Here is an 18,840-nt window from a genome sequence, read left to right as displayed (position 1 = left end):
CTAGTTATGCATATTGCATTTTGAGACCAATCGGAAAACAACATGGCCGACAGGCAGCCATCTTGGATTTTGACAATTGAAGTTTGTTATCGCTATTTCTCAGAAAGTACTGAAGGAATCTTTCTCAAATTCCATATATAGGTTCCCCTTGGTGCCTAAATCTTAAATTTTATATATAGGTTTCCCTTGTTTGAAAAGTACTAGAGGTTTCTTCTGAATTTACACAGATTAGTAAGACTTAGAAGAAGAGAAAAGTAGAGAAAAGATCAATCTGACATGGAACCTATGAAGAACATTCAATGGTGGGCGCCAAGATCCCTCTGGGATCTCTTGTTATAATGCTCTTCCGATATTAAGTCAATTTCCAATTTCCAGCTTGTCCGTTCAATTTAAATGTGAAACCACTTTCAAGTGTGGTACTTGCTTATGTTAAAATCATGATCCTACAAATTAATTACCATTTTACAGTTAAGATTAGTTCACAAATCTTTAGTTGTAACATGTCTTTATAATCATTCTGTTCTTCAAAGGTCTGTCAGCTTTTTGAGCGGTTTGATATAAATATTAGTAATGAGATTTTAGAAGATATTAGAAAATTAACAAACTGAGTTGTTTGCATTGCCACACATGGTATGTAAATTATCTTTAGCCCACTACCCTATATCTTCATTTGATTGGATGAGCTATACTGATGGGGAATTCATTTCTGAATTGACCTTAACCCCTACTCAATATCTTCTTTTGATTGGATGAGCTACACTAACAGGGATTTATTTCTGAATTGACCTTTAACCCCAACTCTATTTCTGCTTTTTAATGGATGAGCTACACTGATGGGATTTCATTCCTAAATTAGGACACAAATAAAGTATAAATAGTATAAAAAATGATCATCACAAAAGAATATACAAAAAAAATTGATAAAAATGTTAGGGCATAACTCGTCACAATGCCAATTATTTGAAGTCATGGTGAAAATTACACCACTTAAGTCATTAACTCTCAGATCATGGTTCTTAAATATAGCTTTTGTAGAATTTTATACTGGTTACAGGAGACTGACCATTTCCCTGATTGTGGTTATACTGTTGATGATTCCAGGCCTATGGGTAGTATGTTCCATGGCCCATTTTTTTCCCAGAAATTAATACTTATTTTTTTCCCAACACCTAAGGATGACAATAGGTCATCAATATAACCCATTCTTCTATTCTTACCTATAAACATACAAAGTCTTCATTAAATCATGATTAGTGATAGTTCAAGCATATAGGAATATGAGGATGCTTTGTGAATTGTGATATGTAGTACATGCATTCCATTTTGTAACCATGACAATTTCTATAAAATGTTTAAAAAAATTTTTATGACACTCTTTAGGTTATACCGGTATATAGCAAGTGCATGTATACATACGTCTTCTGTTTTCTACGAATATTAAGTAAACTGTGATTATTTTGTAAAGAAGAGAAAATTTGAAACAATTTGCTGATTTATCTACATTTATACAGAGTGTTATAACCTTTATATAACTTTGGTATAATTTTGACTACTGTTGTAGGAACTTGTGGTAGGCCAGATAAGTAAATACATATTATTTAGGGTTGAGGTCTTTTTATTGTTGGTGGGATATTTCACATTTTATAGTCCACCTTACTTTGTTGGCTGTTCCATTCCTCAAGTAATGTATTGATGGCTTAGATATTACTGATGTTTTGAAACTCAATATGTTATATTATTTTGGTTCGAGCTGTGGAAATACCAATGTAACACTCTCACCCAGGGTCAAGGTCTAGTTTATAGATAAACACCTTTAAATTTTACTTTCAAAATTTATTCAACTAAAGGAAATGACAAATGATGCTTGGCTTACCTGGCATATAGGGGTATTGTCAGCTTTTTGTGTCGCCTGCAAAAAGCAGGCCTAGGTGATATATAAGTATCACTATAACAGCGGCAATGGCATCCGCACAGAGGTTTCCTTGTGATAACTCGAGTTCCCTTGACTCAAACTTCATGTAGTGCTTGATTGGTATTGCTTTTCAGGTCCAAAGGCCAAATGTCAAGCTCACTGTTATTCTAAATAGAAAATTTGTTTTCTTATAACTCAATTTTCGTGCAGTTATTCCTTACCACAAGTGCTTTCATTGAATTGGTTTTTGACTGGTCTAAAGGTCAAAGGTCATACCTTATTACAAGTGCTTTCATTGATTAGGTTTTTGATGGGTCCAAAGGTCAAAGGTCAGGGTTATGCGATTCCTATAAATAGAAAATCTGTTTCCATGCAATAACTCTTGTAATTACCCAACTTTCTACACAGGTGACATATCTACTTCGGTGGAATTGTTGTTCTTTAAGTGACTTCTTCTTAAGAACCACTAAATTGATTCTGAGCAAATGTGACCTGAAGCATCTTTTTCAGAAGGTCAGATATAAGGATATATAGGCATGCTGAGATAAATAAAGAACTTCTAAGTTTATACAGATGAAATCTTTCAATAAAATCTCCACTTCATAAATTATAGTAAGGATTAGCATTTGGAGAAAAACACAAGTCCATTAGGTCTCTTGTAATCAAATATACTGTAAATTTCTTGATGTCTAACACAATTAAACAAAACATGTAAAATTGTCATCAAGTACCAGGCACTACGACCCAAATTAGCGTCGACTTTGGATGCTGGTCATGTTTCTCAATTAGGAGGAAAAACTGTCTGGGAAGAGTTTATGCAATTGTCCTTCACAGAGACAGACATGATAGCAAGCTAACATATACCTGCTTGTCTGAGATACTGTAAAATTTTATTGATCCACATATATGTCTATATCGGGAACTTGTGACAGGAAGTAAGAATTGAGTGCCATATTGCCCTGCGGATATAAACTTCTAAATAAGAACATAGAAACTCCTAAACACTAGCTTGCTTAGTGTTTTGAATAGATAGCATAAGGACAAATTTTCCATTAGGAATATTTAAAGGATATTGCCTCATATAAAGTTTCATAAAACTGTCATTATTTTACTTTTTATATGAGAGATGTGAAAAAATAATGTTTTAATGTAAATGATTTGATCTGAAATCAACTTACCAAATGAATTTGTTTACAACCAGAAGGGCTAGGTGTGATTATACTTTGACATCCTTGTAATGTTTCTTTAAGTTACTTCTGTACCGTTGTGCTACTCACACTACTGAGAATCATGTGTATATGTGAATACTTACCATCCAACAACTGGCTTTTACCAATGATTGGTTGGACTTATCATCAGTGTTTTTTGGCCATCAGTTTCTATTTAATTTAAAGTTGTGATTGGTCTTCAGTTTCTACCCAATCTGAAGTTCTGATTGGCCATCAATGATCTGTTTCTATGTAATCAATATTTCTGATTGGCCATCAGTTTATACCAAATCTGAAGTTCTGATTGGCCATTTGTTTCTATCCAATCAAAAGTTCTAATCGGCCATTAGTATATACCCAATCTGAAGTTCTGATTGGCCATTTGTTTCTATCCAATCAAAAGTTCTAATCGGCCATCAGTATATACCCAATCTGAAGTTCTGATTGGCCATCTGTTTCTATCCAATCAAAAGTTCTAATTAGCCATCAGTTTCTACCCGATCTGAAGTTCTAATCGGCCATCAGAAATTCTGATTGGCCATTAGTTTCTACCCAAACTGAAATTCTGATTGGCTGTCAGTTTCTATGCAAATGTTGTTGCTGATTTGCTGTTGGTAACAATTCTAAATATTTTGTTGAATTGAGCTCTGTAATGCTGGTTACATTTTGGTGGTCAGGTGGTACAATGGTAACACACTTTTCACCCAGACAACCAGGGTTTGATTCCCCAATAGGACATGGAATGGTATGGTGTCACCTACTCCACCACCTGGGTTTTCTCTGGGTCCTCTGGTGTCCTCCCACAGTAATACCCCTCTCACACTTCCATCGGGGCCAACAACAGTAATATAAGTTGGTATAACTTGTTTCACACTTGTTGTAAAATGAATAAAGTTTATATCATTCTAGAAATTCTTGATTCCATTTTTTTTTTTTTTTTTTTTATGGTTTTTTCTTAGAAATCTTTTCATAACATTCTATATTATGAAATAAAATTATGAATCAGCAGCCTTTCATCCCTACTTTTGATTTTGATGGAAATTAAAAAATGGCTAGAATTTCAGATTAAAAAGACCCATCTATATATATGATACCATTAAGTCTGGATATTAACAACTTTCAACATCATCAAAAGAAAGGAGAAAACATCAGTGGGATGTATTTAGCTGTAAGCTGTATGTCCTTAGTGGATTTCTGGTCAGACTTTCATTTCAGTTATGACTTGGTACAAATAGAAAAACAAATCTTTTTATGAACTCAATGAAATTGCTAGCCTAAGGCTTTACTGAGAACTAAAGAAATCTCACAATTTTGTACAAAGCATTACAGAGAATGAGACAGTGAGAGTGTGATTGACGGAGGCAAGTGTCATTCACAGATGTTGTTCTGGTAATTCTGGCACCATATAGTAGTAGGGGCGAAAGCAAAATCATTGCGGGAGGTTTTATTGAAAGAAACTTGTCATTTCAGCTTATGAATATTGTAGTTTTCATATATAAAGTTTAGTATTTAGTTATGTTTGTTTGTCTCCATATTTGAATAAAGCCTGTATAGTGAAATTGGATGGTTATTTTGTCTCGGAAATTGTTTTACTTTTGATTCATAACAACAAATGGTGGTAAATCTTGAAACTGTCTTTTATATCAGTAGAATTAGCTTACCAGGCCCACAGACAGTCAGGTAACTAATGCTGTGGTGGCATGGTTGTCATAAGTTATTAATTCAAATGACTTATTGGAGTGACCATAAACTCATGATATTGGATGTCTAGCTTCCTGAAATGTAGTCTAACATATAAAGCAATGACATTGGCTCATTCAAGGTCACAGAGGTCAGCTTTGGAAAAACACTTCAGAAAAAAAAATCCAGAAAGGGCTACAATCCTGATGTTTGGTTAGTTATGTCCTTCAACGTTTGTGAAAAGAAAGGTTATTGACCCTTATTTTATTTAAGGTCACAGGGTCATGAGCTTTGCTGAAACAGCTTACTGGTATTTTCGTTTTTTCCTAAGGCTTAGACTTAGAATCATGATGTTTGGTAGGTAATTTTTCTGGAATCAGGCCAAAGGAAAAAATCTAAAAGAAAACATTCAAGGTCACAGAGCTCAGCTTTGTCATAACACTCAAACGAATCATTTTGTTAAACCAAAAATCAAAGAATCATGAAATTTTGCAAGTAGCACCCTAGAAAACAAAAGATGACCTTGACCCATATTCAAGACAATATTGGTAAAATTTATCTAATCATTCAAATTGTGTCAGTTGATTTTTGTTCTATACCTTTCTTCATACTGTGAAGTTCTTGTAGGTAAAGTTTTGAAACCAAAATACTTAACATTCTTTAAAAGTTCAGAAGAATTGAAAATGTTTCACCTTTTTGACATGCTTTGTAAGTAAATGTTAAATATGTTTCCATGATACCAAGTGAGTCCTGTAGGCTGATTGGGACTCTAATGTTGTGTTTTCTGTCATTCATAGATATAGACATTGGATTTGTCTGGTGTTGTGGATAGGAGCTTGTGTTTGTAAAAACCTGTACTCATTCTGTTTGTTTCAATAGAATATTAAAAGTCAAAAATGATGTATATAAATTTAATAGATTCACTTACTTGTAAAAATATCTGACAATTTAAGCATCTGGTTGACTATTTCTATAACTTGTCTGTATTCTTTCCAGTTTCGCTGCGTAATCCCGACAACCCTGAAGTCTTGATAGAAGGAGTACTTTTCCGTGCCAAATACTTGGGGTCTACCCAGCTGATCTCCGAAGGTCAACCATCCAAGGCTCTTCGCATGATGCAAGCTCAGGAAGCCGTTGGCCGAATCAAGGTCAGAATTATGTTGAATATCATTTTAAAGTGGTCTGCTGGTTTGGAATGGGAAATACTTGTCTTTGCCTGAATCTGCAATTTCTTTTTTCAAGTCAATGTAGCACAGAAATATGTTAATTTGGACTCAGAAAATATTGTTTGTGTACATTCAAATTTTATGTATTTTATCAATTTTGTTACCAGTTTAGGAAGGTAAATCTTTTATGTTTGTCTTGAGGACTTTTTTAATATAAAGAAATGTATTGTCATTTGAATTTAAAAATCTTGCTGATGTAAGTACAAGACTATTTTCCATGACATGTGGCCAAGTGCTTAAAATGGAATGATGCAGTCAAATGTTAGTTCATGAATTGTATATAGCCTCATTCTGAGTAGCTACACAGGTCATGGATACAGCCTCATTCTGAGTAGCTACACAGGTCATGAATATAGCCTCATTCTGAGTAGCTACGTATACACAGGTCATGAATATAGCCTCATTCTGAGTAGCTACACAGGTCATGAATATAGCCTCATTCTGAGTAGCTACGTATACACAGGTCATGAATATAGCCTCATTCTGAGTAGCTACGTATACACAGGTCATGAATATAGCCTCATTCTGAGTAGCTACATTGGTCATGAATACAGCCTCATTCTGAGTAGCTACATATAAAATGGTTTAGTTGCTTGACTGTTGCCATGGAAATAAGTTTACTGAAAATGTGTTGGCATGTAGACAATAAGTCACGGTCTTATATATATTTCTTCATTTCACTGACTTTTAAGCTTCCCCACCATAACCATAATCAATTGGCTGTTAAAATCACCATTTCCTTATGGTCTACTGGAGGGATCTTTCTGAAATTCCAGGGGCCACTTTCATCAATATTCCTTAACATTAAGGAAATTACTGAACTTTCCATAGAAATCATGAGAAAATTTGATTAATTGATAAATTTCTGTAATACTTTCCTATGGAAAGTTTTAAGTTAATAAATTTTCCGACGTTAAGGAGTATTAATGAAACCAGAGCCAGATTTATCATATGATGTCTATAAAGATTTGGAATTGATCAAAATGACTTTGTGTTGATAGGACAGTGTTTCATAGATTGATCTCAGTTTTGAGCAGATCGAAAACAATTGCTATTTAAGTGACCATCTTGGATTTCCTGTTAATCTTTGTAATATAATTCTCACTTGGCAATCAATGAATGTCTTTGTTTCTTGTCGTACATGTTTAATTTTTGATTGATTTGAAGAAGAAATGAAAGTATTCATATTTCAACATGAAGTGGAAAGAAGAAGAAAAATATAGAAAAGCTCAAACATGTAGCCAACTCACAAAGATCATACATTATTGGTGAATGTCAAAATCCCTCTTGATCATATTTCTAGTATATTATGTGTAGCAGATGTATCATTTTGTGCTTTTAATGGGTGTTTATTGAATTTTCATATCTAGTTATATATTTTTGTTTAATATTCATGTATAAGTATGTTGAAATTATCCTCAGGCAATCATGATGACACAGTCAGAATTTTAATAACCATTAATTTATCAAAACATGTCAATATCAATACAGATTTTAGTTGAGCAGCTAGTGGTGTGTCATGCATGCATCATGTTTTGTCCATCCGATGTCAACTTTTTGACATTCAAATTCAATAACGAAAAGACATATAGTCAAGATATTCATAGATGGGACACTCACTTCCTGGGACAAAGGATTTCAATGTAGGGGATGGTACACTAACTTCCTGGGACAAAGGATTCCAAAATTAGGGATGGGACACTAACGTCCTGGGACAAAGGATTCCAAAGTTAGGGATGGGACACTAACTTCCTGGGACAAAGGATTCCAAAGTTGGGGATGGTACACTAACGTCCTGGGACAAAGGATTCCAAAGTAGGGGATGGGACACTAACTTCCTGAGAGAAAGGATTCCAAAGTAGGGGATGGGACACTAACTTCCTGAGAGAAAGGATTCCAAAGTAGGGGATTGGACACTAACTTCCTGGGACAAAGGATTCCAAAATTAGGGATGGGACACTAACTTCCTGGGACAAAGGATTCCAAAGTTGGGGATTGGACAATAAGTTCCTGGGACAAAGGATTCCAAAGTTGGGGATGGGACACTAACTTCCTGGGACAAAGGATTCCAAAGTTGGGGATGGGACACTAACTTCCTGGGACAAAGGATTCAAAAGTTGGGGATGGGACACTAACTTCCTGGGACAAAGAATTCCAAAGTAGGGGATGGGACACTAACGTCCTGGGACAAAGGATTCCAAATTTGGGGATGGGACACTAACTTCCTGGGACAAAGGATTCCAAAGTTGGGGATGGGACAATAAGTTCCTGAGACAAAGGATTCCAAAGTAGGGGATGGGACACTAACTTCCTGGGACAAAGGATTGCAAAGTAGGGGATTGGACACTAACGTCCTGGGACAAAGGATTGCAAAGTAGGGGATTGGACACTAACTACATGGGACAAAGGATTCCAAAGTTGGGGATGGGACACTAACTACATGGGACAAAGGATTCCAAAGTTGGGGATGGGACACTAACTTCCTGGGACAAAGGATTTCAATGTAGGGGATGGGACACTAACTTCCTGAGACAAAGGATTCCAAAATTAGGGATGGGACACTAACTTCCTGGGACAAAGGATTCCAAAGTAGGGGATGGGACACTAACTTCCTGGGACAAAGGATTCCAAAATTAGGGATGAGACACTAACTTCCTGGGACAAAGGATTTCAATGTAGGGGATGGGACACTAACTTCCTGGGACAAAGGATTCCAAAGTTAGGGATCGGACACTAACTTCCTGGGACAAAGGATTCCAAAATTAGGGATGAGACACTAACTTCCTGGGACAAAGGATTTCAATGTAGGGGATGGGACACTAACTTCCTGGGACAAAGGATTTCAATGTAGGGGATGGGACACTAACTTCCTGGGACAAAGGATTCCAAAGTTAGTGATCGGACACTAACTTCCTGGGACAAAGGATTCCAAAGTAGGGGATGGGACACTAACTTCCTGGGACAAAGGATTCCAAAGTAGGGGATGGGACACTAACTTCCTGGGACAAAGGATTCCAAAGTTAGGGATTGGACACTAACTTCCTGGGACAAAGAATTCCAAAGTTGGGGATGAAACTAGAATTGCAGTGAACAGCAGTGTTGTGATGATGATGTACTCAGTTGTATAGAGTCACAACCCAGTGTCTTGTTCTGTAATGTTAGAATGTAGTGGTAGAGTATTTTTAAGAGCTTTGAAGCTTATGATTTAATGATGTACATCATTAGGTGATCTGTTTTCACTAAATTATGATGGATTGGCATTATGGCCTCGGATTGAATTGGTTTTGTTTGGAGGTGATTTTTTTTAGCTTCCCATCAATTAATCCGTGTCAAATGTCTGTGGTTCATCCATCCTTAAGTCTTGTGAAGTACAGAGGAAAGAGGGAGAAAGTAAGGAAAGTGACCCAATAAAAAACATACAAAAGCGGGTACAAAGATGCCTCTGAGATCTCTTGTTTCTGCACACAGCTGTGATTAATATCCATGCATTAATTCACTAATATGTTTTGATATATTGCACGAACGTAAGCATTACATTACCAAGATGATAATAGCGTGTAGTTTTGTACATTTTAATATCTCTGCTTTGTTTACCACGCTGACCTGTTGACAGGCGTCGGTAAGTCTGTGTATTGTCCTCAATGTTGTCCGTCTCATCCCAATGTGTCCTGCAGTGAACAAAACCTGTCCAATGTAGAGATTTTATACTTTGAGTGAAACCTCACTTAAAACTGACCATGAACCATCAAGTTCTATCGGAAGTCTTAATGCCCTTGTTTTATCAATCAAGATTAGCCTGCTCTTTTCGATGCTTAGTTACCGGTAGTTGCTATGATACTTAATATGGGCTAAGATATCTTTTTCTGTTAGGGTTACATCTGTAGCTCTATTTCTGTTGAGGAGTTGAGAGATACCGGGGGTATATGTGTTTCTTGGCCATTCATACAAAAGATGAATGTTTGGATAGTAGAACTTTTTAATTTCAATTTTGTGGAGTATATCGTAGAGGAGTGGAAATTTTAAGTCTATTTTTAATCAAATTGTGTATGATATACAAAATATAAATGTGAAATGTCAAAAACCTTTCATATCGAAATTGTCATGACAATATGGTGAAGATTTTGCTTTATGGTAAGGTTTGTTGAAGAATTGTATTGAACTGATTAAAGATTTACCCTAGTAGTAAATATCAAACATTTGTGATATTTGCTATCCTTTTGAGTTTGCAAGGTCATCATTTTTGAAGAATTTATCTTCATGTACAACTTTTTAAACAATTAGTGTCTGTTCTGTTTAATTAACATTATCCTTTTCTGTTATGTACCTGTAATAAAAGTTTGATTGACACAGTTTTATCATCTGTATGGACAGGTTTGAGCTTTGTTGCGGACACAGCTGCATGTTGATATTACAAGTTATTATAAGTTTTATCAGAACTAAAACATTTACGTGTAAACATGATTTATTTGTATGAATTCGTAATGAGCATGATTCTATTAGGTCATTAACACTTTGTTCTGCTTCATATTCCAATTTAAGTCATACAGTGTTTTTTTTCAAATTCATCAAGAGCAAGGTCGAAGATCAAAAATTGAAAAGTTACCTGGTATAAACTTAAAAGCCAAAGAGTTTATTCTTACCATTTCTGACTCGTCATGAAAAGTCCAGGAGAGCCAATTGTTAAACCCCTGGTATCAGCATCCGTATCTATATAGATAGCTAAGATTTAAGTTTTATATAACAGTCTTGTGTCAATGCTAATGAGACTGCAGCTAAGGTATTTCACATTTCTATTCCATGTGTCAAAGCTTTTCTGGTACTGTATTTGCGAACCTGCTGACCTTGACCATGACCTTCGACCTACTTTTAAAACTTAAACCTAATATGGCTCAGTATTGGTAACTGTATTAGATAGGACTTTCGTATTTGACATGCGAGTTTCTTGCCACAAGACCTTTGTAGTGGACCTACATTTGTGGACCTGCTGACCGTGACCTTGGACCGGCTTTTTAAAAACTTATTCTTAATTTCAAGCCTGGTTTACTCTCTGCAAGCTATGTTGTTTTCTGACAACTCTTTTTTATACAATTTCTTGATAATCAAGACTATGGTACCTGAAGTGAAAAGTATTTTCATCACCATGACTTCATAGTTTAGAGGTGTAATTTGTATGTAATAGAGGGGTAATTTGTGTGTAATTCATAAAGTACCCAGTAATTACAGTTTTTCATTTTCATATTAATGTGACGTAATATGACTAAATAAGACCTAAATTTCAGTAACATCAAAAAATTAAAAATTATATCTGTCTTGTTTAAAATACAAACTTGATTTCAAGATGGTAATAAGGGAATTACTGGTAAAATTATCTGTCACAGCAGACTGTTGATGGCTCCCCCTGGAGGAAACTCGGGAAACAAAATGACATTTTCCCTAACCTCTTTGATGAGAATACTGTCATAAATCAAGGCTGGGGAAACACTGCCATAAAAATAATTGAAAATTTATACCTCATTGCTCTCCGTAAAATCCTGGAAGATGGAAGAAGATGAAAAAACTAGCAGTGCTTTCTTCATTAAACGACATGTCATTAAATATTTTGAGAAATTGTTGAAAAATTTAGTTAAATTCAAAAATCAATGATGAATAGAAGATTTCAGTATTTGTGCAATGACATTTAATTACTCTTCGTAATAGTTTTGGCATTTGAAGGATTCTTGTTGAAAAAGGGTGAGAATGAAATCTGACTGATACCATATTTATTTTCTGTTGACGCAAAAGATATTAAATATGATATCAGTTTCACTTCAAATTCATGATAGTTGTAAATGTCACAAGAACTAAATAAAGACACAGAACTGTTTTGACCTTGGAACTAGAAAGTAAGGATATAATTAGAGAGTGTTTTGTCAAGGTTTCTAACAATCAACTCATCAGTTTATGAGGGTTGTATATAAGATACATCCTTAACTTATCCACTATCCATCCTGTCACATGATTTCAATCTTATTTGACTCATTACATATGTGCAATAAAAGAAACAATAATTAAGCAAAAAAATGGTCGAAAGAAGTTTTTCAAATGATTCTATGTAAATGCCATGGTATATTATGAACTTTTTTTTTTAAAGCTACTGTTGATATTTGATCATCAGCCTTGTTCTTGATGAGGATAATCTACAGTACTGTAGGATGCTGTATGATTTAAGCTGACAAGTTATGACTTATTTTTGCAGACACTTGGTGCACTACATTTTGGTGAAAAATTTCAGGTATTTATAGATTTACCTGACAGACATATATATTTACCTGTGAGTGGGTCACATTGTACAGGTATAATCTTACACAGTTTTAATTGTGTACAGGGTTATGCTAATCAACTGTTTGTAAATAGTCTTGAAACTTTAAAATCACACGTTTTTCTTATTTGCAACATTATGTTATTTTAGTTTGATTATTTTATAATATCAAATTCTGTTGCTTGTTTCCAATCTAGTAGATTCATGTTGTAAATTTCAGTTTGTTGTAATATATTTGTATATTTACATTGTGAGTAATTAGCATATTTGTGGAATGTTCAACGTCATCATCTGTCTTTTATAATCTGGGTCCTTGATTATGAGTATTGTAATCTATCAGAATTATAATTTCTTTTAAAATGAAGCTTGAAAGTAGAAAGCTTTATTAAAATGGTTTTTCATAGCAATTATTTTGTAGCATATCCTCAATCTGAAAAAAAATCTACCTTAATATTTGAAAATTACCTGTATGTTAAGATTTTCAAGCAAATGTGCACCATTCATTTGAATTTTTGGGTCCACGTTGGATTGAATTTGGTTTGATACATGAATTGTGAATTTGGCCAAGATCTAATGGCATTCAATATATTCACAATGAATTACATGACTCTGGTAACCAGATAACAGGAATGGCAATCAGCACTTATAATTCTCCACCTTTTCTTTTCCTGTTTGTGGGGTTAAAGATTGATTGACGGTGGCCAAGTGACCGTAGGCCGGTGGTTTTTCTCCGGGTACTCCGGCTTTCCTCCACCTCCAAAACCTTGCACGTCCTTAAATGACCCTGGATGTTAATAGGACGTTAAACAAAAAACAAACCAAACAAACCCTTTAAAGGCCCTGTCACATCATTCCAGGCAGTTTACACAGGCTTGGTGCATGTAGGGATTTTACAGCACTCAGGATAATTTCTGCAGGTGTGCCGAGATTTGGGTGAGTTAGTTTTGCGTGGACTTTACCTGTTGGACACGTGTACCAGCACGTGACTGCCTGATGTGCAAGGTTTATGGCTTACCCGTAAACATCATTGAGAGCTTCCAGACAGTCCGTGTTAGCTCTGGGCCACATATGGTACTGCAGACTATCTGCATACAAGCTGTGTGATATACCTGCAAGTTGCCTGAAAGCATATAAATAAATACAGGGCTTGGGTGAGTTTTGGACTCGGGTCCATCACCTCCTTCTTCTCTGTTCTTTCAGTCTTCTGATGGAAGGCAGCTTCACATGTACCTGACTGTATAATGCCCAGTTGATACTAAATGTGTGCCCTGTTAATTAGCCATCCTCTATAAAGGCCCTCTCTCTTCAAAACCAGACTGACAACTGAAAGAATTCCTCTGAAGGCACTATTGATATGGTAGAGATCCTTGTAGAATGGCAGCAACCTGGCCACAGCCGACCCTCAGATTACCAAGAGGAAGGCAGTAAATAGCCTTTACCGTCCCCTCACGTTCCTGGTATACCCAACTCCTGCAGAAATGACAGGACATGCACTGATTGGCATTACCAACACAATGTCAAGCCAACAAATGTCCTCAGGATCCCAATATCTGACACGAGCGGGCGATGATTGGCCACAGGTCCACGACCAACCTCCTTTCTTCAAGCAAAAAATTGCTCTCTGCGAGCAGCATGCAAGGCCTGTTCAGAAAGGTGTGACAGAGCCTTTACAGTTGACCTCAGAAGGACATGATAATGTTGCTATACCCTACCAGTCAATCCTTTGACAATGATAATATCTTTTGATATCTGATGTATTTTTATGTAGGTCTACATGATGGTAGACTGGCCTCCTGTCTCTGGAATATTGAAATTATAAATAAGATTGAGCTTTCTGATTTTGACCCCTAGGATATGTCTGATTCTAAGTTTCAAACTAGGGGCAGATAATCTGGTATTAGAATTTAGCTTGGCAATTCTTAACAAAAAAACTTAGGGTCTGGTGTCCAGTCTAACATGATGGATGCAGTACATGATTTGACTGTATCTCAGTTACTGAGTACCTTGTATATAAGTTAGGGGTCAAAGGTCGATTTCTTCTCCAAAATTAATTGCCATCATAAGATACGGTAAGATCCACTTAGAACGAGATTCATGGAACTTTGAAATATTGCTGGCTATATCCAGGTCATGTTATAACTATAGACAGGTGACCTAAGATCAAGGGAAATAACTCTTGCAGTATAATCTCTCTAAACTGGTTGTCACCAGGACACAATATATCCTGTTTACAGAAGTGTCCAATTTATAGGGAATCTGTACATCTGTGAAGTTGGAACATAAAGACAGTGAATACCATTTACCAGGAAGTAACCAGGAAGTTTTTACTTTAGACTGTTGCTAATGAAGACAAATGGCCAAGATGGACTTGTTGGGTGTTATTATCTTTTGTTTCCCACTTGTAGGAGGGCACCCCACAAGTCATTCTGAATTCCAAAATTTTGTTTTAATTCCTGCTCATTCCATCACCGAAAAATTGTGAGTAGATTAATTTTCATCTGCTATAGACGATGAAGATATTTTGATGGAAAGAATCATGAATGCACCCCACAAGTATGATTAGTGGGTACAGACAGCAGATATGTAACTAGTAAGTTCTATTTTAGGCCGCTGCTAAGGCGGAAAGTCAGACAGACAGTGATCAAGGAGGAGATAACCCCACTAAACAGGTGCCCTTTTCATCCAGCTTGTTGTTATCCATAGTTGGCTGTTTGTCAAATGCTTCCATTCCGTAGTTTCTCAGTTTTATGTACAAAACACTTTCCTTCACTTCATTGTATTTAGAATTAATGCCTGTATGTTTTTCTTATAAAATTTGTTTGCTATATTGAAAGATGTTTATCAACATATTTTTTGTTTGAATTAAAACAGCTTTAGCATTCTTTGATAGCTTGTCAAAGTTCCTAATTGTTTTTAAACTTGAATATTAGTCCCATCTTTTAAAGAAAATTTGAATATACTTTTCATGATTTTATTTATCAAAATTGATAAGATTAATGAATAAATAATCCTTTCACATATTATGCTTATATTTGCTTTCTATTCAAATACTAATTGGATGAGTAATGTAATGCTGGTAGGCATTTGTGGGGCCCGCCATAAGGAACTCATATAGTTAACATACATGGGTCCCAGATTGAGGCAGGATACAACTGGATTTATCTAGTTTCTTTTAAAATAAAAAGTGTGTGTGTTGAGGGAGGGAGGGTTTACCTAAATAGTCGTTTTTGAAAAGATACCCTCTGATGCCATAATAGAGTTGAATAATAAGAGTATGTTTGTCTGTGGAAAGAAGTAGAGAGTGGCCGGGATTCACACATGAACAACTTTGTTTGTATAATGATTGATAACTGGGCTAAATATTTTATTGATCAATTCGATTCCAAAGTATATAACTGTCTTGTTATGAGAACATTCTAAATTATTAAATTATCTTGTACTTCCTCTTGTAAGATGATATAAGTTAATGAACACCAGGATGTTGGTGACATTGATTTCTGTTGTGAGCTCTGCAAAGTTATACTAAGCTTTTAAAAGATTTTCTCTTTTATCAATATGAACAAGGATGATTGTTCCCTCGCAGTGTACATATTCCAGTACTGTAATTTACTATCATTACTTGTGAATCCTCATCAGTCTTGGAGACTAATTCAGCTGATTTTCAAAACCACATCATATATTGAACGCATTTTAAAAGACAAGCCTGACGTACCTTGTTGTTTTAATCACTGGCAAATGTTGCTGTATAGTTGGTCATATTTTATAGGATTTTATTTGGATTTTCATGACAACAAACTAATATTTGAATGTTTGAATGAGAAAGAGTTTAATAGAAATTTATTTTGTGACTCCCCAGGAGAACCTATTTCCCATATGACAATAATTTTGGTTCTTAGTTTTTCTAGGTGTACTATCATCTATGCAAATACCTTTATTATTATTTTTACAATTTGTTTGTTCTCACACCAGATATTTATATATTTGATATTGTTGTGGATATTTTTTTTATTTTTTTTTTGTTAATTGTTTAATTGGAATAAATCTTTTGCTTATACACTGATTATTTTGCGATTGAGGGTTTTTCAAACTCCGATATACATTATCTTGATCATATAATTTTTAGCTCACCTGCTGAAAGGTTTAGTGAGCTTATACCATGGCATAGCGTCTGTCTTTGGTCGTCTGCCCATGAATTTTCCTAAAAATCACTAATATTCAGAAACGAGTCGATCAATTTTCATCAAATTTGGTCTGAAGCCTCCTAAATGGGAACCAATTTTTTATAAGTAGTGAGTTTGGACCTTCATAGGCCTGTGGGATGGGGACCCAATAAGAAAAATACAGCAAATTAAAAAAAAAAAAAAAATCCTTCTCCTGCTATTGGAATGAAAGGATTTGGTCTATATTGGCCTGAATCATCCTTTGGTAGTGATCGAGGAATCAATTTTGTGTAAAACTTGGGCTGGAATTAAATGACAAGTCAACTGACCAGAGGATAAGGTCAAAGGTGATGGTCAGGGTCAAATCTTATTTTTATGAAGCAAAGTTGGTTGGAATTAAAGAGTCAACTGACCAAAGATCAAGGTCACTGAAACAAAGGTAAAGACAAATTTTTTATCTTTCCACTAATAAACATTTCATGATGACATTACTAAGAAAAAAATGCTTGGAATTAATAAATGAGTAAACTACAGGTTAAAGGGCAAGGTTACTTACTGGGTTCAAAGGTTAAGGTGAAGGTAAAATTTTCTTATGATCACTGGAGAACATTGTGTCATGACAGTGAGGAAAATTGGTTGTAATTTTGGGATTAAGAAAGATGTCAACTGACCAAAGGCACTGGGTCAGAGTTCAAGGCCAATGGGATTCTGCTGTCAAGGACAAATAATGGGATTAGATAAAACAAATGACACTTTACAAATGAATATTATACTGGTACATTGAGGTGGAATAAAACATGAGTAACATCATACTGCATAAATATATGTATATCATGCTTCATACTTTCAATTGTTTTCTGAATTCCAAATGTCGAATGTCAAATGGATCCTCAGTGGAATGGGCAGATGGCTACTTGTTAATTGTGAGGAATATATTAGCCAAATGACAAGACCCGTGCTGACTTATGTCAGTAACTTTCTTTGGAACCAGAATGCTTAAAGGAAAAAGTTGTCAGAAATACATGGCACTGAGAAGTAGATCCCAAAATGGGAAACGCATAACAGTGCTTTGTCATATAATTACTGAAATATCCATGTGAGCGATACAAGCCTCATGTGCCTTTTGACTCTTCATTGTAAAACCTGTTTTTCTCAGCTTTGATAAATATAGATTATAGATAATGTGTTAAAATTGTCTTTACTGCTTCTCATTGTTGTATAAGTCACATACTTAAATGCCAATATACATAAACACTGTTAACTGTTTGGGAAAATACGCTTCCTTATGTACTATAGTCAGTTTTTGTGTGAGAATTATCTCCCTTACCAAAATTCACATTTACAATGTTTGACACAATTGGATTATTATCAATATGTTGCAATTTGGAACCTTTCAAATGTGTCCTAATCCAAATAATGAACATAATCTTTTATTGCTTAATTAGCTTAAAAAATGGAACTCTCTAATGGAAGCAAACTATAAGGTAGCATGTATCCTTAAATTTGTTAATGATTTGTATTTGTATTTTGATTAATAGAAAAAAATAATTAAAGAATGGTATAGATTTTATATGCTTTGATTCAGTGTTTTGTAATTGGTTCTATGTTGAAAGTATCATATGAGAAGAAATAAGGCACTCTATGATTTTTGGGGTGTGTGTATATTTGATAGAAAAGCAGTGATTCAGAAACACATTGTATAAGTTTGAACGTGTAGTATATTTACGCAACGAACAATAACAACAGTTTTATTATTAATTGATGAGATTGTGTGAATTTGTATCAGGTGTATGTATCTCTCACAAAATGGTACTGTGCTTTATTTTAGTTGACTTTGAATATGTTGTATCTTCAAAACATTTTATAATAATGACCTAAAGAATTGAATATAAGGGAAGTTAAGGTCTTAGATTAAGATGAATATCTATATGGAAGTATTAGTCATTATTCATGGAACAATTTGTTTACTTAAATCTTTTGGCTTAATTTCATGTTTTAGCAAGTAAGAATTGCATGTATATACATGCAGTTACATTAATTTATGTAATGGAATCTATAAGAAAATGAATGCCATATTGACGTATAATGTACACAATAACTATGGTTACATTGGTTACAAGATGATATGTCAAAACCAAAAATTTTCTGTTGCAAGTGAGACGATTTGTGGTGTGTAGTATACTATGTTGATGGATATTACAAAAAATCAAGATTTTCTAGGTTTTTTTGAAACGTCAAATCAATTTAGAATTAGATTGCATTGTATGTATAGATCTTTTTTTTTTTTAATTTTGTTTATATTGAAAAAATAAAGTGAGAATTATGTTTATGATATGTCATGAGGCTAAATATTATT

At 34.7% G+C, this 18,840-nt stretch overlaps 1 protein-coding gene across 6 annotated transcripts in view; it reads left to right on the top strand.

The window, feature by feature from the left end:
• The window catches only part of LOC117334043, a 117,609-nt gene that overhangs the window by 30,830 nt on the left and 67,939 nt on the right, over positions 1 to 18,840 (top strand). For 2 of the 6 annotated variants that reach the window (XM_033893464.1, XM_033893463.1), the window contains exons 8-10: positions 5,797 to 5,948; positions 9,640 to 9,645; positions 12,262 to 12,297. In XM_033893464.1, the coding sequence (XP_033749355.1) occupies positions 5,797 to 5,948; positions 9,640 to 9,645; positions 12,262 to 12,297 (194 nt within the window). The remainder of the gene's footprint in view (positions 1 to 5,796; positions 5,949 to 9,639; positions 9,646 to 12,261; positions 12,298 to 18,840) is intronic. The other 4 variants (XM_033893468.1, XM_033893466.1, XM_033893467.1 and 1 more) reach the window with 3 other exon arrangements.

The sequence above is a fragment of the Pecten maximus genome, chromosome 9 (assembly GCF_902652985.1).
Source record: "Pecten maximus chromosome 9, xPecMax1.1, whole genome shotgun sequence".
In the NCBI taxonomy this organism is placed as follows: Eukaryota; Metazoa; Mollusca; class Bivalvia; order Pectinida; family Pectinidae; genus Pecten; species Pecten maximus.
Note: the sequence above shows the minus strand (reverse complement) of the source record. Positions and strands in the feature narration are given on the sequence as shown.